Below are 24,683 nucleotides of genomic sequence, written 5' to 3'. Positions count from 1 at the left end.
AAATAACAATAATCATGTATAAACAAAACAAAAAAACATTTACATATATTTTTGAGAAAATATTCATATACTTATACATATAAAAATACACAACCCTACTCCCCCCCAAAAAGAAGGATGGAAATCCAACTTAAACGAGAAGAATGGAGAAGACAAAAACGATCAAATCAAACTGCATCAATTGGCGCACTACAAATTCTACTACCGAGCGTTGTTATACAAGCTTTTTCCGTCTCGTTCCCGTACTCTTCTTCAATACCGATATGAATGTTGTAAGGAAATACCGAACAGAGAATCTTCAATCTTACTTTTGTTGAAACTGTGCTGCAGATGAAATAGTAGTGTGGTACAGAGAGCAAAACACTTGCAATAGAATTAGATTGTTACACCACACCCCGGTACACACACAGTACACAGCACCTTTCCTGCTCGGTTTTTCTTTTCTCAAACTAATGCAAAGCAAAAAGTATATAAACACACCGATAACACACATAAACTACACTTACAAGTATATAAAAAAAGGAATGAATAGCAAAAGAAATATCTGGTAGTGTGAGAAGTTCTCTAAGAAGTAGTAGGGGGAAAAAAACATGTAAAAGGACACAACAACACTAGAGAAGAAGGCACTGTAAAAACTCGAAGGCAGGAAAGGAAAAGGGAAAACAAACACACACGTACACAATAAACCTGCGAAGAGAAAATGGTCGATTTCGACGAGTTTTTTTATCCATTTTGAAAGAAAAACGGACCAAAACGAATCGATTTATAAATGCATGTTTTATTACCTTTCAAAATTTTGTAACAAATTAATTTTTCTATCGTTAGACCCATAATTCGTTTTCACAGTTTACACACCGATTGTGAGTGTGGTAGAAACTTTGGTGTCCTTCTTCGAGTGATCCCCCAGTCCCCAGGCCAGGGAGGAGCGCTGCCGTGTTCAGTTCGTATCGTAAAAGTAGTGTGCCAGCGGATACCGGATCGTAAACGCAAACACCGCACAGACGAGCTGAAACGCGACCAGCAACCGATTCAGTCGATCCTCCCGTATCGGTCCCGTCAGCAGGATGCAGAAGTTGATAATCGTAAAGTTGTTACACGTCACCGTCCTTCCATCACGATCCATCTCACACCGTACGAGCCGCAGATGCCGGAACACCTGATAACAGAGCCGGCCCAGCACGTTCAACTCATCTACCCGGAACTGTGTGTGACTAATGTGGAGGAGATCCGTCTCCGGGTCATGCTTTGGCATACGGTGCCGTGGGCAGGGAATAAAGCGGAAGAGCTGCGGTACGGAGTACAGGAAGTTGAGCACCTGCGGGATGAAGAACAGTAGCACGGTTTTGCTAAAGTGTCCCAGTATGCCAACCACCGCGAACGTCATGCCGGACAGATAGTTGAACGTATCGCCGACAAACACCTGCGAAGGATATCTGTACCGAAGAGAGGAAGAGAGAGAGAGAAAGAAAAAACGGTCAATTCAAAATAGTGAGATAGAAAACGGCTCTCACCAATACATGCGCAGTGTGAGCGTGACAGCTGATTGAGAAAGGATAACAAGCCCTGCTGCCAACACGTACGTTTAATGACGCAGTATGAAAAATAATATTATTTTAAATATGAAAAATTATTCTAAAACCTTTCTCTCTAGTTTTAAGCATAAATCCATCACCAAATTAAAAAAAAAAAAAAACGAAAAAAATCAATCCCAAATATTCAGCAACAAACATTCCGACATTTCTGGCAACACTTCTGTCATTCTTCTAAGCAAACCCCATTCACTTCTCGCCACCCTTTCCAGCCCGCTTTCCTTCTGCTTCCACTCTTGCGAGTCCATATGACTCACGTTTTTTTGTTGCACTTTGTTGCTACGATGCAAAACGGGTTGGGTTCGCTGCTTTTGGTCAATTCGTTGCTACCGCTTCATTCATAAATCCGTTCTCGACCGAGTCACCGGGCCCACCGCCGTAAAACAGTGCGAACAGTAGACGATGTGAAGCTGGCCAGAAGGTCAAAGTGTGTGGTGCAGGTGCAGTACAACATGAGCGTCGCAAAGAGCGAAGAGAACATCGAGCTTGCTGCTATCGTCTGCGCTTTTATTGCGACGGTTTGAGAAGATGTGAATAAGGGCAACAGTATAAATCGACCGGGAGGAATACGGACGGATTCGTGCAGTGAACGCCCATAAAATATTTGCACCAAATTTTTGTGTCCGTCTACCCTTGATGGTGGTAGGACGAAGCTGCCAGAAGCAAGAAACGCTTTAGCTCGTGGCTCCTCGCCAGCGCAAAGGTAGAAGTGGGTGTCGTGTGTCTGGAGTTAGCGAAAAACGGAATCGGATCCCATCCGGTGTAGCACAACATCCGGCCCGGGGGTGGGGTCCGAATGTCTCCCGGTGTCAAACGGAAGTTCGACGTACGGCTGTTTCTATGGGGTCTGTTTCTGCTGCAAATCTCGCTCATCGGTCTGTTTCTGCTGTTCGGTTCGCTGCTCCTATCGACCACCGTCGATACGGCGGACGACGGTACCGATGGCCGTGCCCAGACAGCTGAGCAGCAGCGGATCGTTACATCGTTTGCCGTCTGGTCCCCGTTCGGGGTGCGATTCATTTCCAACCGAACGGCGGGGCTATTGTCGCCTACGGCAAACCCACACCGTAGTACCGGGACGATCGCAGCAGCCAATGGTGACGATTCGAATGGTGTGGATGGAAACGATGGTAGGCGTAGTAACAACAGTCAGCTGTTGAAAAGGAACCAACAACAACTGCTGCAGCAGCTACAGCACCCGAGACATGCAAAGTATCATCCATGGATTCAGCGCGACGTTCCGAAGGTGGAAAGTGCTGATAAATATTTTAGGTACGTTTATATCTAATGACACGGAAATACCGGTTTCGAATCTCAATCTGGAGTGACTATCAAACTAAGGGTTAATTAAACATAAAGAAAGCCAGAAATAGTAGGCCAAGATTTTCTGAGCTTTTGCTTCCAAAGAAAAAAAAAAAAACGATTGAAATTTCAAGGATGTTCCCAAGCAGATTGGCAAGAAGCTTATCATTATTCCGAGCGAATGCCTTCATTTATATCAATTCAATCCAATTGTCACCAAAACATTCACTCACAGCACGAGACTGTGTTAAATCACGGGAGCGAAATTACGATGCAAATTGAATTGTTGGTAGGCGGTGGCCTCGCTCTACGTTCTCTCTTCCCACCTTAGCAGCAATTTGCTCGTCAAAGCTTTAAAATCAATTCCTTAAATTGGTGCACTCGTGCATGCAGCTGTACCGGCACGGCCACCCCTAATGAGTGTACACGATTAGTGTATGTCGCACCGGGCAGGTCATCGGCCAGACACTAATTGGCTTAAAATTGAGGTGGGATGGGAGTGTGACCCAGTGACATGAAATTTTGCCTTCCGGACTCTCAACAAACCAAAACCTGCCCGTCAATCGATAAGGATAAGTAAAACGGTTGTGGTCGTTTACCTCATTCTTTTTTTTTAGGACGATTCCCTACACGGACTGGCAGGGAACCCGCAAACAACGGTTGTGCTTCATCGAGGGTACGCAGGGAAAGGCGTTGGTGACTTCAAAGGCAGCAGCAATCAGCAAGCCCGGCAACAATGAGACTGAACAGATAGATACAGGAGTAGTGAGCAAACGAGCAACAGAGCTTAGCAAATCCAGCCCACCGGCAACCGGTGATGATGACGCTGGTGTCCTGTCCGCCGTAACGGTAGGAGACGACGGTACGGGCCGTTGTCGCTGTAACCCGCAATGGCACGGCACCGACTGCGGTCAGCCGGAGGTTATATGGCGTGCGTTTATAACTTCCAAAATTCCACCCCGTGATCAAACGGCCACCCCGCGCCCGTTCGCCCGCAATCTCTTCTACATCGTCCAGAGCACGTTCGTCAGTGTGGAGATGCTGGAGATACAGCTGATGGAGCTGGCCGATCAGGTGAGCCTGTTTGTGCTGTGTGATCGACCGGCCGGTCCACCAGGTTCCGCCTCATACGGTGCCTCAATCGCGCATCACGCCGACGGAACCGACTTCTTACGCTCGATACGGGACCGACTGCTCCTCGTGTCGGATGCATCGTGCAGCGGGAGAAACATGTTCCGGAAGCTGCTCAAATACACCACAAAGGGTGCAATCCGTGCGGATGACATTGTACTGTTTAGTGGGACGGATGAGGTGCTAAACCGGAAGGCGGTCGCGTATCTCCGGTGGTACGACAATTGGCCCCAACCGGTACGGTTCCGGTTGAAGCACAATGTGTACGGCTTTTTCTGGCAACATCCAGCGAACAGTACCGTGATCGGTAGTGCCGCCGTGCAGGTAAGCACCCTGCGCGAGGTGTACGGTTCCGATCCGGAACGGTTGCTAGCGATCGAGAAGCCGGTTATGCTGATCGGAGATCTGAATCACTTTGGTGGCTGGTACTGTCGGCGCTGCTACCAACCGGGCTCGATCGTGCAGTACTACGAGCATCGAGCAGCGACTGGCGCCGGTACCGTTTACCTTCCCGACCCGAAGCGTACCAAGGTGCTGAACGAAGAGTACGTGCAGCAGCTGATTGCAACCGGGAAAGATCTGGAGGATGGGGAACGCACGCTCGAACGGATTAGTCGCCGCACGGACAAATACTATCAGCCGGATTACGTGCGGGAAAATAGCTGGAAGTTTGATAATATCGTACTGAATCTCTTTGCCCGCTGGGACGATAATCTAGCGGACGATGATTACTTTAGCTAGGCTTTGAAGAGAGAGCGAGGCAGGTCGTACCTGAGCGGAGGGTGAATGTCCCCCCGGTGGGACAGCACGGTAAAGCAGCAACTCGAATTCTTCCATCCCACAGCATCACCAAAACCAAAAACAAAATCATCTCAACGCATAATCATAATAATGCTCCTGTACGCCCCAAATCGGCCGAATCGGCGGGTAGCTCACACAATTAGTCAAAAAAGAAAAACTTTGCACCCGCTTCAAAAACAGTCAATCTGGTCAATATAAATAATAGTGGGAAATATTTAAACATAAAATTCAATCAAAGCCGTATACGAGACATGATGCAAATACTCCAACCGAGAGCAGGAATATCTTAGCCGAATTCTGGAAGTCCTTTAAGCCATACATCATCATCTCAAAGGGGGAAGTAAGCAGGTGTAGTAAGCCATTATATGGCCGGTAGAGCGAGCAATCATCATCTTCGAGTGGAAGGGGCGAGGAACTCATACTAAATACGCCATGATCATACACACACGTACCGCATACAAAACCGCTGATATTATGCATATTTATATACACTCTTAGTGCGAAAGCAAAACCAGGCCAGGAATAAGTTACTCTAAAGTCCTCTGTGTACTTGTACCGTGAAATGTTCGGAGTAAGCCTCCTGAGCGAACTGAGAGAGAGAGAAAGGGTGAGGGTGAGACAAGGAAGAAGCAATCCTCCAGCGGGTTCCGCTGCTCATCAGCGAAGGAAAGCGAACAACTCTTTAGCTAGACACCAATTACGTAAATAACACGTATTTTGTATACTCGTGACTCCCGTTGCTGGAATCTGGAAGGTGTTTTCTTCTGGCAGCCTACTACAAGAGGAAAAGGTAACCGAAACGAACTGCATTATGCGCGAATGAAGAACCGAATGGGGGAAAAAAACGAAGGAAAACTTGTGATCGACTGAACAGTGTAGTAGTTCTTAGAGCGAGAGAGAGAGAGAGAGGGAATGGGTGGGTCCTGCGCGAAAGGCACATGTACTGAAGATATAGAGGGAGACGAAGGCCGTTGGAGAAGGAGAGGGGGGAGGGGGTCGTAAGCGCTAGTTATTTGTTTTGTAATCTAGGTAAAATTTGCTAAAATAAACTAACTTCAAATTAACAAACAGAAATCGGAGCCGGGGCTTACCGGTTGTACCGCCACAGCGCCAACGTTGCACCGATGTAGGGTAGCATAATGTAGAGGGAAAACTCGTGCGCATCACTGTGGTGGCCGCTCAGTATTTCCACCACATTGAACAGCACGATCGAGCTGGCGATGATGAGCGATTGGCACACTTCGAGTCCATTTATGCCGGCCAAAATGTTGATTGCGTTCGTGCAGAACACGGCCAACATGCCCATGAACAGGTAGTACAGCACGCCGATGTCTAACGAATGGCCCAGCAGCGGACGTACCAGTTTTGGCAGTATGACGGTGGTGGAGTTAAAGTTGGTGTAGTACACCATGAGCAGTGGCAGTGAGGCAACCGTGGGTAGGTAAAGCTTATCACGCCACCGCAGATTAAGCACATCGTCGGCGAACCCGAGCAGAATCATGCAGCAGATCGAGAGCATTGCGGCGATGAACTCTACAAACTGGGGGAAGGGAAATTATTTAACAACCTTTAAGTTGCTGAACAGGATTGCACTACTGGCTTACCTTGTCGTGTGGGAAGTCACCCTTGATGGTGGTGGAAAAGTTCCGCAGAAAAGGCACCGGTATGAAGAGGAAGAGCGACACTAAAAATATGCATCCCGTGACTACGCCGAATGCTTCCGGACTGCAAGGAAAACGTAAAAGTAAATAAGGCTGAGCTTTTTGGAAGAGAAGAACAGAACCGAACTTACATCTTTGGTTTGGACGTTTTGTTCATATCGATCCCGTACAGATTCGCATTGATAAACATCGGTTTCATCTTCGGTATGAGGCTACGCCCGGCAAAGTACGCCCCAACCGATATGGCCACATTCACGAGCAATGGCACTGGTAAGGACACCGGCTGTCCCAGCACATCAAACTCAAAACAGTGAAAGAAGGACATTATCGGACTTAATAAACAAAAAATGGAAACGAGTCAATTCTGCAACCTTTTCCCGTAACGTAATCAACAGGAGCAAACTAAACCAAAACAATCGGTCAACGATTGCAGCTGTTTACGATTTGCCATCGCCAAACAATTGCATGATGCATTTTTGACGCGGCGCCAAACTGTCAAACGCGACCTGTCAAACTGAGCTGTCAGCTCGAGCTTAGGTTGTGGTCTATGCATGTTTAGGTTCGTTTCTAAATAAATAATTAAAAAAATGCATTTTCAAAGGGATTTTATTGGAAAAAATAGATTTCTCAGCTTCTGGGTGTAAAATAATATCTACAAAAAGGATATCTGATTGATTTTATTGTGAGCGAACACGCGTCCTCTCTTGCGAGAGCGTGGCATCTGCTTCTCAACGCGCGCGAGAGAGAGAGCGTCTCCATCGCGAGACCGGTCTCGCCGGTAGCACCCCTATACGAGCCCACACACCTTTAGTTTCCTTTAGTTTCCGAGAAGCATCCGAACCGAATGGTAGTGGCAGTTCGTGTGCCAGTCACGTTTTCCAGTCCGTTGAGCAAAAAATCGCCTTTTCCATCGCAAGCGCATCGGCGAAGGCGTGTGTGTACTCGCGTAAAGTTCGATTAGAACGTCGTTGACAACACATTTTCCACAACGATAAACCTGCAGTGCCGCGGGGGTGATTTGTATGTTGAAATCCAGGTGGATGTGAAAACGTGAAAACATATGTGAGCGGTGTGTGAATTTGGATTAGAAATATGAATGATCGTGAAAAGTGTGTTCGTTCACGAAAGTGTTCAAGTGTGCTTTAATAATTGAGATAGCACCAGCATAATTGATTCGATTATTACTACGCACAGCAAAGCGGAAGAAAGAAAAGAAAAACCTATTGCGTATTTCGTTTGTGCGTTGTGATGTTGTACGTGCATTGAATAAATAACGAACGGGGAACAACAACATTATTTACATCCGGCGTGGAACGTCATGCACATGCATTTGCCTGAAATAGATTTACAAAGCTTCGGAAGCTTCAACCAATCTAGCAATCAATTTGACATTATTCACTAACCTCCGCCGGTTGTGATAAGCACGGCAGGTACGGCCATAGTTAGTTTTCCACGCCTTTACACCAAATCATGAGAACCGGCCGTGTACTGCTGGTGTAGGTTGCACACGTGTGAGTAGTGCGTGTAGTAGTTGTGGGTTGGCGGGAAAAAGTGTAGTGTATGTGAGCCATCATTGTTCCAGCTACTAGTGCGCCACCACCTGTTTTGCGGCACGTTGCGCTTGCACACGTTGTACCCTCTGCTCACTGTCCCTGGAGCTTGGTGGGGGAAACGATTGCATAAACGCACTCAACTCCCCAACACGGCCGCTGCCAGCAAGGTAATTAGACAGCTTACAAATAGTATCAACTTATACAGTACATGCTTTTAACACGCGTCAAACCCGCCGTTGCTTTGTCCAGGAAAAACTGGAAACCCTAGACTCTACCTCACTCACTCCGATGCGAACACGTATGTTTGACGTTTGTGTAAAAGTTTAATGAAGGAACCTTTATCTGGAAATTATCCACCAAGGAATTTGATGAAGCTCACCGAAACACACACAAAAACAAAAACGAAACAGACCCCTTAAAGCGAGGCGAAATGGTGAGGCTCTTATTTGGTGTTTTTTTTTGCTGGTGCCCACGATAGACGACCGTATGTGACATTTGTGTGTGAGTCAATTTTATGCATGAACAAAACAGGTGAAAGAAACAGTTGAGTTGAGTGTTTTGCCATTCGTCGTTTTTTTACTCCACCGGCAGACTTGCGGTTTAAAATAATAGTTGACAGAGGGGTTGCTAGGGCAACTCGGCGGCGTAGTGGTAGAGATGCTCCCAGTCAAAGGTAGGCCAGCCCTCACAACCGGCGAACATGGCTTACTGAGAGAAAATCTTTGGAGTTGATCCAGCGTCGTCGCCTACTAATAAAATATCCACAGGTTCCTTTCAACGGTCTAGAAAACTTTTACCGATTAGGTCGTCCGGTGCCATTCTCGTGACATGATCAGCTCACTGAAGTCTGGCGAGTTCAAATTGCTTTGTATCTTCCGAATTCGTTACCTTAAGACAGAGTCCACGCCACTGAGGCTTCAAATACTCCAATACAGTCTCAGTTCTCCTTGTAAAGCAGATACATATCAAGCGAAGCTTTCTAATTCTGGCGTCTGATGTCAACACGAAATGTGTGTCCAAGAAGAAGCTGTTTTACCATCCATCTTGTATCCAAATGGAAGAAACAAGCAACGGACAAGAAGAGGAAAATTCTGATTTAGCCTCACGAACGAGTTCCAGAGGCATAGATGAATGAAGTGAATGCACACGACGACCTCGACCTTCTCTCGGGGTAGTTGAACAAAAAATCCCCCCCCCCCCAACGGGCCCAGAATAAGCCAACAACAAAGACACGCAACATACGAACACACGATCACGATCGTTTCAGCAAGCGCTTCCAATACACAGGCAAGTTTGTCTGTCGCCGCGGTTTGTTCAACTCAGCGCCCGCGGGAAGCTGCGGAACCATTTTGGACGCGTCTCGCTCTTATTGTGTGTGTGTTTGTGGAGATCTGTTCGTTTGTCAATAATAAGCTTTAGCTCTGTTGAAAGGGAAGCATAAAAAAACCTCGAGTCTCACAATGTGATCGTTTCACGCAACGCAACCACCACTACATGGACACCACTAAGGGGATGGAACTTGTTTTTTTGGGGCTCGATTTCTTATTGTGGGTAAAGGAAGCGAAAATAATTGCGTCGGTGAGTTCTGGAAGGGTGTTCTACCCTTCCACACACACACACGCACACACACAGTCGATCGTTCCGAAAATGATCAAACGCGATCGTGCGCCATTTTCGGCGAACCTGTGACAGCCGAGGACCTGCCGGGTGATTGTCAGAGGTACCGTCCGCAAAAACCTAACCGTTGTTGCCCGAAGCATTTTCGGCATTCTTTGCGAATCTTCATGTCCACCTTGTGATGTCTTCTCGAGGCAAAAAAAAGGGAAAACAGGTTTTCCCATCGCAGAAGACTTCGCTGGCGGAAGAGCCTCCTTTTTGGCGATAAGAAATCTTCAAGAAGTCTGCCGGCTTTCGCCCCGGACAGCCTATCGTGTTTGATAATTTATTTTTCTAGAACTGTCTCTACTATCTTTCAGGACATCATCGCCGGCTGAGTTGTTAATGGAATGGCAGCAGCTTGGGAATGGGAAGTTAATGAAACATAATATACAGAAATAGCAAATGTGGTGAAATAATGGCCCAACACCACATGGGCGCTCTTGAAATCGTTCCAGAAAAAAAGCATAAATCGATCGGAAGCTGGCGTGTTGGGCGTTGGGAAGGATAGTTGGCGCCCACATCTACCACCCCACGAAACTCTGGGCCGGGGCTTTCGCCATTCAAACGCCCACAGTCGCCTCAACGTTTTGGACACGAGCGTGTACATAAATTCTTCCGGGAAACAAACTCGCATGCCGCCCTGTTGTTGGAGCCCTTTTTTCGTGTGTGTGTGTGTGTGCGCTGTTGTTTCCACTGGCAAACGGAAGGTTATAATGGCACGCAGTGGCGCATAAGATTGTCCTCCTTTTCTGTAGCCCTGTACGTAGCCTACTTACGGGGGAATTAGGGCACCAGGATGTTTAACGAGGAAGAAAAACAGCGACAGCCACAGGAGCGTAAGACATTGCATGACGCCCGCCTCACCATAGCTGTCCCGATAACGAGAGAGAAATCTGCATATTTACACAGGTTGAGGATCCGTTGGGGACTGAGAAGAAGAAGAAACCGGGGGGAGGGATGGACTTTAATTAGGACTCCTGCCGTCCAGGTCCAGGTAATGAGAGGTGTTTGAGCGTTCTGTAATCTGGAGCAGGCGTAATAAAAACTCGACAGCTTCCGGAGAATGGGTGAGCGTGCCAAGTTGATGAGATTAATTAGTGAGGGATGCTGACGAGGTGGTGCAATTTACTCCATTGAAAAGACACCCTCTGATGCTCATGGAAGACAAGATATCTCCAAAAGCAAAAAGCCTTCCGTTACCTCCATTTAATCCACCAAGGTTATCGGGTCTAATGTTCCATGAGCTCACCGGGCTGGCATTGTCCAGCTGGTAATGCTAAACCTTCCATCGTCCAACGAGAGACCTTGACCGTCGCCTGCATAATGGCAAATTCCCACCGGACGACAGCACGTCGCCACAGTAAGGTGTTTTGTTTATCGTTTCCCAAACCACAATCTACTGAGCTGGCTTCCACTCGTTTTTGGGGAACTCAGACTCCGCTTTTTCGGAGTCCTGCCATAGAGCGCCTTTTATCATCGTGAGATTGAACGCTTCCATGATTTCATCACCTGAATAAGCTTCGTTTGTGAGGCTTCCACTTCACCGCCACAGCAAACTGTGGTATGAATCACCGTTGGGTAAGCGGCTTGTGCAACGTGCTGCATGCTCTACTGACCGGGCTCAATCAACCCCGGTGGCAAATGTGCGCGTGTTACGCAATCGGATCGGTGTGCAGCCTGCACATGTTCCATTTCCTCCAATGCTGTGAGAGAAAATCCGCCATCAATCACGGACCGGCGCTGGATAGATTCCAAAAATTCCTATCTAATCGAGGCTTCGGAATAATTGCGCGCAACTTGGCGAGGTTTGCTATAAATAAACCACAGACGCTCGGTTCTAGTGGCTCCACCTAGAAGCCAAAGAACTTCAATTGCGCTTGGAAGTATTGAACCGAGCACGGTTCTCGGCCATTTGATACTCGTGTGAGAACCTGGCCTTGTACAGCGGTCATGCTGACTTGCACCTCTGGCAATTCTCGGCTGTCGGCCACGATCTCCCCCTGATCGATGGCTGGAACGATCGATCCGGTGGAACTGATAACTCGCCACAAATCGGAATGGAATCGGTTTGATGTGTAGGTTGGTTCCGCATTTGTGCCCCGTCTCGCGTTAGGTGTGTAATTACTCTTCGCAGTTCTTGGTGGCTCGCTTAATCCCGGTTTGCTCCCCGGAGCTCGTTATCGTATTACCATGAGGATCAATTAAGCCGCGCTTGCGTTAAGTACAATGGGTTGGGGTTGTGTGTGCTTTCTTAAGCTTCCCCGCAAACAAACTCACCAAAACTACCCGGGATCTATGACCTTGATCAGGGTGAGATTGCATCCCGGGTCGGTTTATGGTACTTGGAACGTGGGGTACATCTCCCTGCTCATTAACTGGAAATGTGAGCCGCGACCGCACACGTGGGGGACCAGAGGGAACTCCGTAAGGTTTCACTGCAAACGACCAACGACCAACGACCAAAGTAAACAAGCTCTGCGGTTGTCTAGAATCTGTCACACTACCAAGAACCGGTGGTTCTGCTGTGCGTTACCTCGACGATCGATTCAGAATTGTTCATCGTGCGGCGCTTCTACCGAGTCATGCCCGCGCCGCGCGGATGCTCTTTGTTCGCGCAACTCGCGACACAAAGACCTTGGACCGGGTGTGTCTGAGTCTCAGCCTCTCTGACTGCGTGTGTGTGTGCCATTTTCTCGTGAGATCTCTAATTGACCCCGAACCGTACCGTACAGTAGCACCCTGCTCGTTGAAATGAATCATCATCATTACGTTCTCGTGAGACGTTCTGCCTCATGGCTTCAGTACGCGCGGTAACCTTGATCGGATGCCCGTCGGATCGGGTAACGTGTTGGCGAACTTTAATTGGAAGCACAACGCTAGGTACGATCTTTCGCAATAAAACAAGTGACCGCGAGATCCGCAAGGAGACATAGCTCAAAGTATGGCTCACTTAAACCTTTAACCCGGAGTGCGAATTCGAAGAACTTTGTGCGCTGTCCGTAAGTCCATGACCTGGTCGGTGAGAGTAGGTGTTGGAATGGCAGCTCCCAGTCACTGGCCTGAAGCTGTGCCGATCGGCACCAGAACTCAGATTATCAGACTAGAGTGTGAGAGGGCTAGCCCCGTCCTACGCAGCGTTGGACAACCTTTTAATGCACAATTGCAGCAGAATGCCAATCCATCCGACCCACACGCTCGCATGTGTGGGCTTTTTGACCGGCCTGACACGCCGGTTAGCACGCCTTTCGCTCCTTCTCAACAGCCAGACATCCCAGTCTCGACTCGAGCTGGCTCCAGACGGTGGCGCTCTGGCGCTGTGCATACTCTGATCACGGTTTACTATCCACGGGCTAATCCACGTCGGTGGAATAGTCATTCACCAGAGCAGGCACACGCGCGGATCAGTCTACCGTGCGTACGATCTTGATTAGAGGCGTCCTAATGCAGGTGCAGGTGCACACAGCATTCCACAGCGCTGCACCACGTACCACCGGAAAGCCGTTACAAAGCCACTTCTGTGCGCTAGAACTTTACCACAAAACCGGTTTGTTACAGCCGTGTTGACAAAGTACCTACCGTAATCATCCAGCGTGTGATAATTGATTGGCAAGCGAGTGAGGTGCTAGGAGGGCAGTAGCAACAGTGGAACACCTTCAAGGACGACAGTTTTGCGCGCCGTCACACAGACGCCACCGCGTGGAGAAATAATTGATGCTGCGTCTTAGGTGTTGTCGATTGATTGATTTATTTCTTATTTAAAATTTACAGCAAAAACCTCTACATTTTGTAGTGCGAATTGCATACCATACAGGAGTAATTCGCCCGAGGGAGTAAAAAGCGCCTGAAAGTATGCAATATCCGCATCAAATAAGCTTATTTTTTTAAATTTTAAATACTTATAAGCCATTTTTAAGCAGATTTTTTTGAGCGTTGCTCACCTAACCACAAAGTCCGCTGTTGGTCAACATATTCCGCTTAAAACTTTCTTATCTACTAGATATCGGTCCAGCCCTGTATGGCTCACAGGTTGGGTGCAACTATTTCCTCACCTTGCAAACACCTGTTGGGAAGTGATAAACGACAAGCTGTTCCTAGCAAAAAAAAAAAAAAATCACCGTCAGCTGGAAGAAAAGTGACATGAAAGATAAATATATTACAAATAGACCTAGCGTTCCCCTAATCGAACGGACTTCTAATCTTATCAGTATGGGGGCTAGATAAACATGCGCTTTCATCACAACCTATAGCTCAAGGTGGGAAAAACGGAAGAAAGTGCTGCAATGAAAATTGATCGGAAATAGATTTGAAACTTTGATGCAGGAAAAAAAAATCTGATTGATTGCCTTCGGAGGCTTGGCTTGACCATAAAAAGGGGTGAATGCTGCACAATTGCAATTACGAAATCTCTCCTAGGGCGGATGTTTACTCAGCTGCACTATCGCGGCAGGTGGAGTGAAGATTTGTTGCAACGTGGAGAGCAAGTAGCCTTGCATAACGGTCGTGCCTGCATCGAATGCACTTCCGCCCCGAAAGCATTTGCGTGCGTGAGTTTGTGCTTTTTCTCCACGCAGCACGAATGGCACGAAACGGCCATCCATCCCTTTTTGTGTCTTTTCTTCGGGGGAAGAAAAAATCCGAAAAGGCTTTCCCACCCTAATGGCACGTAAATTGCCGATTGTCCGGCTGGCTTGGCTAGCGGCGCGATTTAGAGCTACCATTGGGGAAAACATTTAATCGTCCCCTTTTTGTTGTGTCTCGAGACCGTCAGATCGAGACAGTGGCGTTAATAAGGTTCGTTGCGGTGTCGCATACTGTCGCTTTTCTCTGACGCTGCCTCTGCTGCTAGTGGAGCGACACTAATTTGGGAGCTAATCTTTTCGACCGAGCTTTGAGTCGGTCGAGGTTTAGTGTAATTTTATTGAGGTTTTTCGGTCACCTTCTAGGGAGCTTAGCACGCGCGAGTCGCACAAAGCGATCGGATTCAAATTCGGCGGGAATGAAAAACGTAACCAACCGTAACGATTGGCGGAGTTGAAACTGTCCAGCTGGGTTTCCGAACGGGTGTGTGGAAAACCGACCCATTTAAGCTTAAACAGGAAAGTGAAATTCAAAGTTCGATGGACAGCATGAATCCAAATCGGGGAAGTAGAGCTGGCATTTGTTTCCTCCTCGGGTATGGAAGGGGTTGGCCTGCTGCATTTCGAGGCGAGTGTAGCGAGTAGCCATCTGTCAATCGTATCGTTCATCATCGTACATCATATGGAATATGGGTTGGCTGTTGGCTGTTGGCCAACAATCGTGCAATCGATGGTGCAATCGGGGTTCGGTCGAGATTTGAGTTTTTATTTTGTGTGTGCAAATTATAGGCTAAGAGTGGGTTTATTGATCCGTTTGTTTTTCTTTTGTCTGGTAAATCAAACAAACCAAACCCATTAGAATAAGCCCTCACTCACCACCTCACATAGATCATCCAGGAATGGATTGGTTCATGTATAAAAACCCCCACGCTTAATGGTAGCAATTACATGGTCACTGCACATTGCGTTGCAAATACAGAAAAGCAGGGGTTTCCCAGTAAATGTAGCAAAGGTCTGCAGGTCTCATTCATTATAGGTAAACAACATGGCGCTACGGGTCTGAAGGGCTTGTTAAGGGTAACCAGACAAACCTCTCGAAGTTAAAGCCAAATAAGGAGAAAAAACAGAAAATTCCTAAATGCGTACAATGTCAATGTTTCATATGAAAAGAGCAAAGTTGCTCGTTCACGGTGGTACTTTGCAATCATATAATGGAATCTTGCCAACAATTAGGGGATGAGGTGTTTGAATTTGAATGATAAGGCGTGGTGCATTTAATAGTTTTACAGGGTTGATCCACTAGATTCGGCAGAAAATCCATAGCTGATTGCAGTGTTCCACAGCGAATTTGAAACATTCTACTATTCATTAGTGAAATTTTCTGTATGACAAGATTTTTTTTTCAAATTATTCTAATAAATTTATCAGATCTTCTTCTTCTTCTTGATTGGCACTACAACCTCGAGAGGTCTTGGCCTGCCATTTCTGGCTTTCTGTGACTTGATTTTACCCGTAGCAAAGTAGTCAGCCCTGCGTACGGGGAGGCGGTTAGGATGGGATTTGAGCCCCGGTCTCGCCGTGTGAAGACCGGCGTCGTTATCGCCTCGGCAATCCGACCGCCACAATTTATCAGATCAACACACACAAATGTGTGCTGGTTTAACTAAATTGAAGGAATGTCTAGAAAATATTGATGATGATATAGCACTCGTTAGACTTACGCTTTTATTATAATTTTTTGAGAATATTTTTACAAAAATTAACGAACATGAGCCTTGTTCAAACAAACCCTACAATTGTTTAATTCAATTGGACAGAGTACATCAAATGTTATCACCTCGAATCAAACATCGTTTCTGGCCTGAGAAACCCTGCAAACCCGCCTGCTTTGGAATGAACCAGACATTCTGCCATCAATTATGGCCACCCAGTCCTGTGCGGACGACGAAACCTGCCTACCGGTATGGAATATCCACCGTAGACAAGGGAAGAACACGTACGTACGTACGTACGTAAACAACTGCAGCAAAATAGACGCAAAGTTTCACTGGCTCGGGTCCGTTTCGGGAAGTTCCTCTTTATCCATGTTTGAACCTGCTTCCGTACTAGGAGGTGGGTGCACTTGCGCTTTGGAGCTGGCTTGTTGTTGCAGTGATTCATCCACATCGACACACACCCTCAAAGTAAAAGCGCCCAAAGCCAGCTAGACGAACGAAAATCGAAATCGGATGACGATGATGATGAGTCACCATCCGTGATGGGAGCTTTCTTCTTCGCAAGCATCGCACGCATATGACACGAGTGGAGGAGTTGCTCATTAAAAAGCAATCCAAATGCAAATCGATGCCGGATGAAAATCAACCCCTCCCCTAGGGGTGGACGATAAGCGAACATAGGGGGTTTGGCGTTACATTGAGTGTTTAAATTTTCTCTGTCTAAACCTGACACCAAGTGGTGGCAAATGTGTGTGTGAGAAAGAAAAAAACAGAGTAATAATTTTATCTTCACATTTTACTGCACACTCCGCACATGCTAGCCGCTCGCTTCGTATGCTGATGATCTCATTTGCTAGTCGCAGTGGCGACAGTACAATGAGCGCGATTCAGACCTCGAATCGCGTATTGCTGTGTGTCTGTGTGTGTGTGTGTGCCCCGTAACCGGAAAGGTGTGAGCTAAAGTGTTGTTTTAGTCTCCTACGCACTGGCGAGTCTTGTGCACCCTCGGCTTGGATTGCGACGCAGGTGATTTACGGATTGCTTTTACTGGAGTGCCATTTTACGCACCTCACAAGAGCTTTTAAATTGGGCGATTTTGTTTTTAAGTGGTGTTGATGCTAAATAGAAAAAAAAAGCTGTAGCTTGTAAAATTTCACATAGGTTATGAGACAATTTTTGTCTGTTGATCCGTACAAACAAAGGGCGGGACTTTAATCCCGGATGATGTCTTCTCGTCTTCTTCTACTTCTCTCTCTTTCACACTACTACCTTGAGAACCTTGGGTCTGCAATTTCAATTACCTTGACTTGATTTAACACCCAAGTACATGAAAAGTTCCTGCGTCCTTGTGACTACTAACTAATCTGGGTTGGGATTCGATACCGGATTCTCTGAGTTAGTATAGGAAGCCGCTGTCACTAGACCATCGGCTCGTCTTTATCGGGATATGATCGGACCCAAATAATAGCTTTCAACTCGCTTTCTTTTCTACTCCTTTCAGTAAGTAGAGTATCCCATAGCGATCATTTATTCTATTTAATGCATAATAAATTTTAGAGCATATTTTAATTGCTTATACTGCTTAGCACTTCAGGTGCTTTCTATAATTTTTTCATGGTTCATGGTTTCAATATACATTCTTTTAAATTGATAACAAAATTATTTTCATTTCATTCGAGTGCCTTTTTGCCCTTTTTGGTTAAAATAAGAATTTGAAATGCTATGAGCAAAAGCAATTTGAAAGTACTAAATTTTATTCCAAACTGCATTCCCAACTCTACCTGCAATTGCAGCTGTTGACTGATAATCTGTACCCCCATTTCCACCTTCTACATCACTTTGCTGTTCGCACGACTGCAGAAAACTTTAAACACTTGCCTTGCCCCACCGCTATCGATCAAACTTTGTCCGGGTGGCTCGTCTTGGTTGCATTTGCGACAAAACAAACGACCATCTTTTTTGCGTTATCATTCTTGCACCTTGCGTTTTCGTTTCTTGAGCCACCGAATTAAAATAGATTACTGTGGAGACTGTGCCCTTCAAGTGTTCGGAGGTAAAAAAGCTCGATTCAATTTAAACCTTTTGCTTTTTTTGCGCTGTTGGGTGCACACATTTATCTCACCTCTGCACTGTTCTGCGAATAATTTACACTGATTACTCTCCGACCGACCCCGTTCGGGTGGCGTTTGGGGTGGAATTGATTTTTGCCAGCGCTACGCAAATTCGAATCGTTTTATGCGCCCACCCGACCCAACGCCGACCCCGTGTACATCAATTTGTTCGAGCTGAGCTTTTTCTCATTAAAGGCAAATGTATTTTTAATGCACCAACTACCGACCTAGTGGGGTAGTCGTGTTTTTTTTTTTGTTTTATAAAATTCAATTCCACTCAGTACACCCGTCACGTCTCCGATTTTCCATAGTAAATCCACACAGTTGCATTACGATGCGGCCACCCTGGCACCTATGTGGTTTTGTACGGGCTGTTGTTTCACCCAGCCCTTTGGAGGTTCTCACTACCATGCAGTAGTACAAGCGAAAACAAGGCCTTCTTCTGCACACTGCTGCATATTATGTCATCCACTGACAGCGTGCAGTTGCAATCTCACCCATCAACTCATGGAATGCGACACTTTAGCAAAAAGGGGTAAATTTGTTTCAGAAAGGTATTGTTTCTTAGGCCATTTTCTTTGCCAACCCGCCCTGCCTTATTGCTAATGGACATATTGATGAGGAAACACAACCACTCGGTCGGCGCATTGGATTGGATAGGGAAAGTAAGCGACGGTAAGGCATGATGCCCACAAAGCAAATGGTCCGCAATTATTCCAGCAAATGATTTCTATTCGCGAACAAAGACATTGCTTGCGGATGACTAACATCGGTTTGCTGGGCAGCTTTATTGCAGCATCCCTTCTCGCTGGGGTATGGTTTTGAGAAAGCTAACGTTGTGTTTATGACTCAATTTTCTTGGCAATCCGGTCCGGTAGAATTAGCAAGATTAGGGAGAAATGATCTCGCAAAGATCAAATGGGGGAATATTGGACATTATATGCACTGTTCGTACAGTGTGTAGCATAACTTTATGAACGTTGTTAAAAATAGAATATACAATTTGAAAAAATCATATAAACTAACATGGGTGGTTAATTAAAAAAAGATCTGTAGAAAACTGACAAGACACAATAAGGTTCTTAATATAACTATATAGAACATACAGCCATGAGTTACCCATCATCGAATATTTTTTAAAGGTAATTGAGCTGGTCTTCACACGGCAGATCCGGGATTCAAATCCCATGTGGGCCGTTCTCCCGTAGTAGGGACTGTGTCTATATGTCTAATAAGCCAGAAATGACCTAAGAGGTTGTTACTATTAGAAAGAAGAAGAAGAAGAGCAAGCGTGTACGTTGCACTCGCACACCAGGAGAGTAACTCAGGAAGGCTCAGGAAGCTGGATTCCCTTGCCATACCGAGGGATTACCTCTCAGATAAGATGAAGAAAAATATGACTACTGAACAACTTCTTCGTGAAATGAAGTAAAAAAATATATATATTGCATAAAAGTTGTTGTAAAAAATGGAAAATATAACTACTATAGTTCTTAACAAAACTGAAAGCAAAAAATAAAGATAAAATTAGATTTATCAGTAAAAGGCAAGAAGAAAATCTCCAGCATCATTTTTTTAAATTGCGTTCTCATACTCTAAATAAAAAAATCCATCCGGTCAGAACAGTCCTTTTAAAGTAAATTTAATTTTAAATTAGATTTCCACTCTTTCTCTTTCTCTCTCTCAGACTGTCTTTCTCTCTTCTTGGACTAACGACTTGGTGCTCTTAGGTCTACTTGTTATTGCTGCCAAATTCGTTGTAAATAATTTATATTGCGTTGTTATTATGGAAAACTTCTGCAAAAAATGTAAACGAAATTTTTTTTATAATTTTGTTCCAGTATCATCATCATTGGAGTTGTTTTTATCGATCTCTTGATTTTTTTTTTTCATCTACTCATATAATTATCTCACGCACTGTACACACACAAAACAATTCCAATACATGCATATTTCTAATTCTGACGCTTAAATATTTCTATACCATTCCAACTGATTCTTCTCCCCCAAAAATAAAAATCAATTCCTATTTATCGCACTAAGCTCTTGGCGATAAAGCAGATAACGAAACCTAGTATGGCGCCGTAAATTTCGCCCGACATGGAATTAATGTTGTTCTGCTGGTTTTTTTTTTCTTTCTTTCCCATTTCCAGTGCTCCCTTAAGCAGCGACTCACGATGGATTTGCACAAGCATTAGAGCTGGATTACGCTTCATTTTGTCTGCTGGTTGATCGAAATAAGCACAACAAACAAACCAACCAAGAAGTAAGACGAGGCACAGAAATAAAAATAAAATGAGATAAATAACCCGGCGCGAAGGTGTTAATCTGATTCTAAAATCCCGGTCACTGTACACGGAACCAGACGGAGCACACTACCGAGAAAAAAAGGGGAGTGTCTCCCCCTAAGAAGCCTCCCGAAAAGACCAAAGTTCGAGAGCAAAAAGAGACGAGACGACTTTGTACCTGGACAGAACGAAACGCGCACAAAATGTCGGACATTTGTGACTTCGAGTGGTCCAACAATCGGTACCGACATAATCTGACCATATCGGAGCTCAAGCTGGGCTTTAATCGGAACGAACCGACCGACCGTAGCCGGGCACTGATCGCACTGAAGGAGTTGATCGGGGCGAGCAGAGATTATGCACTGAAGGATAAATCCTGCTTTCAGGACGATGAGTTCCTGTTTCGGTTTCTGTATGCGCGCAAATTTAACGTGAACGAGGCGTTCCAGCTGATCATCAACTATCACGCGTACCGGCAGCGGAATGCGGCCATCCTGCAGCGTTTGTCGGTGTTGGATGAGACGATACAGATCGCGCTGCGGGATGGGTTCCCGGGCGTGCTGCCGAACCGGGATCGGAGAGGGCGTAAGGTGCTGGTGTTCTTTACCGCCAACTGGGACTATGCGTCCTACTCACTAGTCACTGTGTACCGGGCGATGCTGCTCACGATTGAGAAGCTGCTGGAGGATAAACAGAATCAGGCGAACGGGTTTATCGCGATCGTGGACTGGACCAACTTCACCTTCCGGCAGTCGTCCAACTTGAATCCGAAGGTGTTGAAGCTGATGATCGAGGGATTACAGGTAGGTTAAGGAGGCTTTGTTTCCCTCCTATTGGTTTGTTTGACGTTTAACTGGTGGCGCCCTCTGACGGGAAACTCATGTCACTACTCTCTCTCTCTCTACCACCTGCCTACTAGGATTGCTTCCCGGTACGATTTAAAGCGATCCACTTCATCGGCCAACCGTGGTACGTCGAGGCAGCCCTAGCCGTAATTCGACCCTTCCTGAAGGAAAAGACCCGCGACCGGATAAAACTGCACGGCAGCAATCTGTCCACCCTGCACGATTGTGTTGCGCGGGACATCCTGCCAACCGAGCTCGGTGGTGAAGGACCCACCTTCAACCCGCTCAACTGGTACCACGAGCTGCTGGAATCAAGTCAAACCGTCACCAAACCGGCACCCTCGTACTGTCTCAGCCAAACGCAGATCTACACCAAAACACCAGCCCAGTTCGTTCCAACCGTCGGCAGCCATCGGAAGGGGGCCGACCTTTCGCCAGCCCCGTCCCGCACGCCATCACCACCTTCCTCGCTATCGTCAACGAATGGGGCCGAATTTCTGAAAGCGGCCACCAAAGCGGCTGCCGTCAAGATCGGTGTCCTGACGGCGAAAGCGAACGATCCGGCAGCGAACACCCTGCTCGGCGTGACGACCGGCGCTGGCGGATGTGATTTGTGACCTTGCGGCGTGGTAAGAACGGTGGGCGTGTATCCCGCTAAAGACTGGATCGTTTCGATGACCGACGGTGGTCAGCACTGCGCTATGATGATCTCATATCAGGTACAGAAACGTTCCTGGTGGTAACGGCTGTCAAACCGGTAAGGATGGAGGACGGGATGAGTTGGATCGGGTGGAGGTGGGTTTAGGAAGACAAGTGGAACCGATGCGGAATTTCTGCAAGCTGATGTATCCTCGTTTAGAACACACTCAAAAATCCCAACAGATGGCGCTTGAAGCCTCAAATGTCATGCTTACTTAGTAACATGGCTATTTTTTCCTCTCACTTCACGCGTTCTCTCACCCTCTCTCTCTCTCACTCTCTCTCTCTCTCTGCTTTGTTATCTTAAGCATTTTTGTCCTGTTATGATCATAATCATGTGAGGTATTACAGCCGCTGTAGACACTCTTTGTCTCCTTTTTAGTACTTTGGACGATCGCAAAGGAACTTGGGATATAATCTTAGCCCCTCAAAGTATGCAATCGCTATTTTTATGGTACTGCGAAGTTACTGAGCATCAGTTTTGTGTCACATTTTGCCCTAAAAGCCTTAAAATTTCCAGGATTTTCTCTACTTGCTTTTAGCTACTACTTCAGAAGGACCTAATCACCAATTTCTGGAGGTCTCTTTGGTTCTGTTTTTAAATTTGTTTGAGCAGAAATAGATCTCAATTTAAAATCCTTCCACCAACATTTACCGTTTGAACCGTACCAAACGAAACGGTCATTCCTGCACGCAACTAACGCCGGCTTCATACCGAGAAACGTGAATGTCCTGCAAAGCGTCTTGATTACCACGAGCACACTTGTTTTTCGTGAGCCTGGGTGTTTACCTGACAACCGTGTCCCAATTCGTGAACCGATCGTGACTCATCGGCACATACATGTACACGACCTTCCGTCCAGAGTTTCAGTCTCCGTCTTAAGCGCACTTCCCTACTTCCTCCGATGGTCAAGGTTACGGCAGTGCGCAAGGTGTGCGTATCTGTTTACGTCGAATCACTGCACACCTCGCTCGACCTTCTATGGAGGACAGCGGTGGACGGTTGGTCCATTTCTGCAAAACTACCAGCTCCCTTTTTTGGGAAATGGGTGTCTCCTTCAACTTGACGTCCTTCCATCAGTAGCTCCAGCCGACGGTTTGGGTTGGCGGTTGGTTGTGAGGATAATTTCCGCTTCGATACTTTACTTCGTGTAGCCATGGCGATGACGATCGCAAGCTGACAAAACAAAATGCGGTCAGTAATGTGAGCCCGTGCTAGGTTTGGTTAGGGGAGAAAGGCCTACGGACTTCTTCGGAGACACGTCGGGTGGGCAGGGAGACATTTTATCGCGTATGGTCGGGGAGGGTCGCCGCTACGCGTGACTTACTTACTGCTGGCGACTCTTTCAAGACGGCTTCGTCTAATGAGGGCGAACGATGGAATAGGGCAAGCCTTTAATGAACCACGAGCTCCCGTAACGGGTGTATTTGATTTTATACTCTCTCAGCGAGCAGTTAGAGCACACTAGAACTTTGCAAGAATATAAACACTTTTAACCTAACGCTTAGCAGCAACGCACCATATGGCCTTGTAAAGCATTTTTTCCCCGACGCTTCATTAAATGCACAACACTCGTCGTTGTACGATTAGGCCCTGTGCTTTTGCTCGGCGAAATGAGGTACATGCATATTTTAATTTTTCCAACCACCTTCTACGGTGCAATCGTTTCAGCCGTTAGCGTGCTCCGTGTCGTACGAGTCGGTACGTTGTTGTGGTGGGGTTTGTTAACTGCCACTTGATCAACTCTAACTAGGGGGTATGATGACTCACTTTAACATATTAAATTGCCAGTGCAGTGAGCTGGTGCTTTCTCTATGCTGCCTCCAATGTCCCAGCAACGACCATTGGAAGACATCTTGAAGATTGATTTTTCAAAGTCCGAGTCAAAGTCAAGCCTGCTTCAAAGCGTTTAGGGAATCAGTTGCTGCTAAACCTTCAGTGGAGCAAAAACCCTTCTTGGACGCAATCTTGGCCAAAAGAAAAGAAGGAACGATCTTTTAGTACGGCCTTCTCCGGAAGATAAAACTTATATCGACGCCGTGCTAAGATGTGCCAACTGAATGCACTTAATTGCATCTCGCACGGAACGATAATTACGCCCATCCGCCTGCTCGAGACACAAAACGGGACATTTTACGGGCCTGCCGGTTCCTGGTCGAACTACCGGCGATCGGGTTTGTCACTGGCTTTTATTTTTCCCTTAATATGGTGACCATAGCAAAAGAGGAATAGAGCTTAAAAGGAGCAAGAAAGAGAGAGAGAGAGAGAGAGAGAGAGAGAGAGAGAGAGAGTGAGATAAGTAATTTTCTGCACCCCATTAATTAGCAACATTGTATTATGGGTGAGGAAAACGAAGAAAAAAGAAGCAATATTTGTATTGAAAGGCTTCGTTTCTTTTCAGCCATTTTACGCATACTAAAAAGATAGTTAAACTATTACACTTTTAAAATAATTAATGAGGATACAGTCACATACACAGTGATAGCTTGCAGAGCTTTTTTTCCGCCCTCCAGCTCGGGTTTGGTACAGTTAAATACCATTTAAATCACTCATCGGTTTCACCCGATCCGTGTGGAACGGAATAACACAACAGGTTTCTCGCTTCGTCGTTCTTTCGCCTGTGGCCAAACGCGATCGTGGACACGTAATACTACTCAGAAGCAAAAAAAAAAACGACGCCACTCGAATAAACTGAAATCCATGGCAGCCAAGTGGGGACGCACAAGGACACTCTAGTGGGTAAGAATTTTG

General features: G+C 46.3%; 3 protein-coding genes across 3 annotated transcripts; 2 read left to right on the top strand and 1 right to left on the bottom strand.

Annotated features, from left to right (window-relative positions):
- Nucleotides 1-758: 758 nt before the first annotated feature.
- LOC118513723 (UDP-N-acetylglucosamine--dolichyl-phosphate N-acetylglucosaminephosphotransferase) lies at nucleotides 759-6,963 on the bottom strand. Its single transcript, XM_036059865.1, has 4 exons — nucleotides 6,616-6,963; nucleotides 6,428-6,548; nucleotides 5,915-6,363; nucleotides 759-1,433 (listed from the first exon to the last, which is right to left on the bottom strand). Exons 1-4 carry the CDS (start codon nucleotides 6,807-6,809, stop codon nucleotides 938-940), a joined length of 1,260 nt encoding a protein of 419 aa, XP_035915758.1. The 5' UTR covers nucleotides 6,810-6,963; the 3' UTR covers nucleotides 759-937.
- On the top strand, nucleotides 1,731-5,766 carry LOC118513722 (beta-1,4-mannosyl-glycoprotein 4-beta-N-acetylglucosaminyltransferase). Its single transcript, XM_036059864.1, has 2 exons — nucleotides 1,731-2,861; nucleotides 3,509-5,766. Exons 1-2 carry the CDS (start codon nucleotides 2,386-2,388, stop codon nucleotides 4,761-4,763), a joined length of 1,731 nt encoding a protein of 576 aa, XP_035915757.1. The 5' UTR covers nucleotides 1,731-2,385; the 3' UTR covers nucleotides 4,764-5,766.
- A 327-nt stretch (nucleotides 6,964-7,290) lies between the features above and the next one.
- On the top strand, nucleotides 7,291-24,176 carry LOC118513724 (clavesin-2-like). Its single transcript, XM_036059866.1, has 3 exons — nucleotides 7,291-8,204; nucleotides 20,253-21,190; nucleotides 21,307-24,176. The coding sequence occupies exons 2-3, from the start codon at nucleotides 20,591-20,593 to the stop codon at nucleotides 21,847-21,849; spliced, it is 1,143 nt and encodes a 380-aa protein (XP_035915759.1). The 5' UTR covers nucleotides 7,291-8,204; nucleotides 20,253-20,590; the 3' UTR covers nucleotides 21,850-24,176.
- The last annotated feature ends 507 nt before the right edge of the window (nucleotides 24,177-24,683 follow it).

This window comes from Anopheles stephensi, chromosome 3 (assembly GCF_013141755.1).
Source record: "Anopheles stephensi strain Indian chromosome 3, UCI_ANSTEP_V1.0, whole genome shotgun sequence".
NCBI classification, from domain to species: domain Eukaryota; kingdom Metazoa; phylum Arthropoda; class Insecta; order Diptera; family Culicidae; genus Anopheles; species Anopheles stephensi.
The sequence above is the reverse complement of the archived record's forward strand: the minus strand, read 5'-3'. Positions and strand labels throughout refer to the sequence as shown.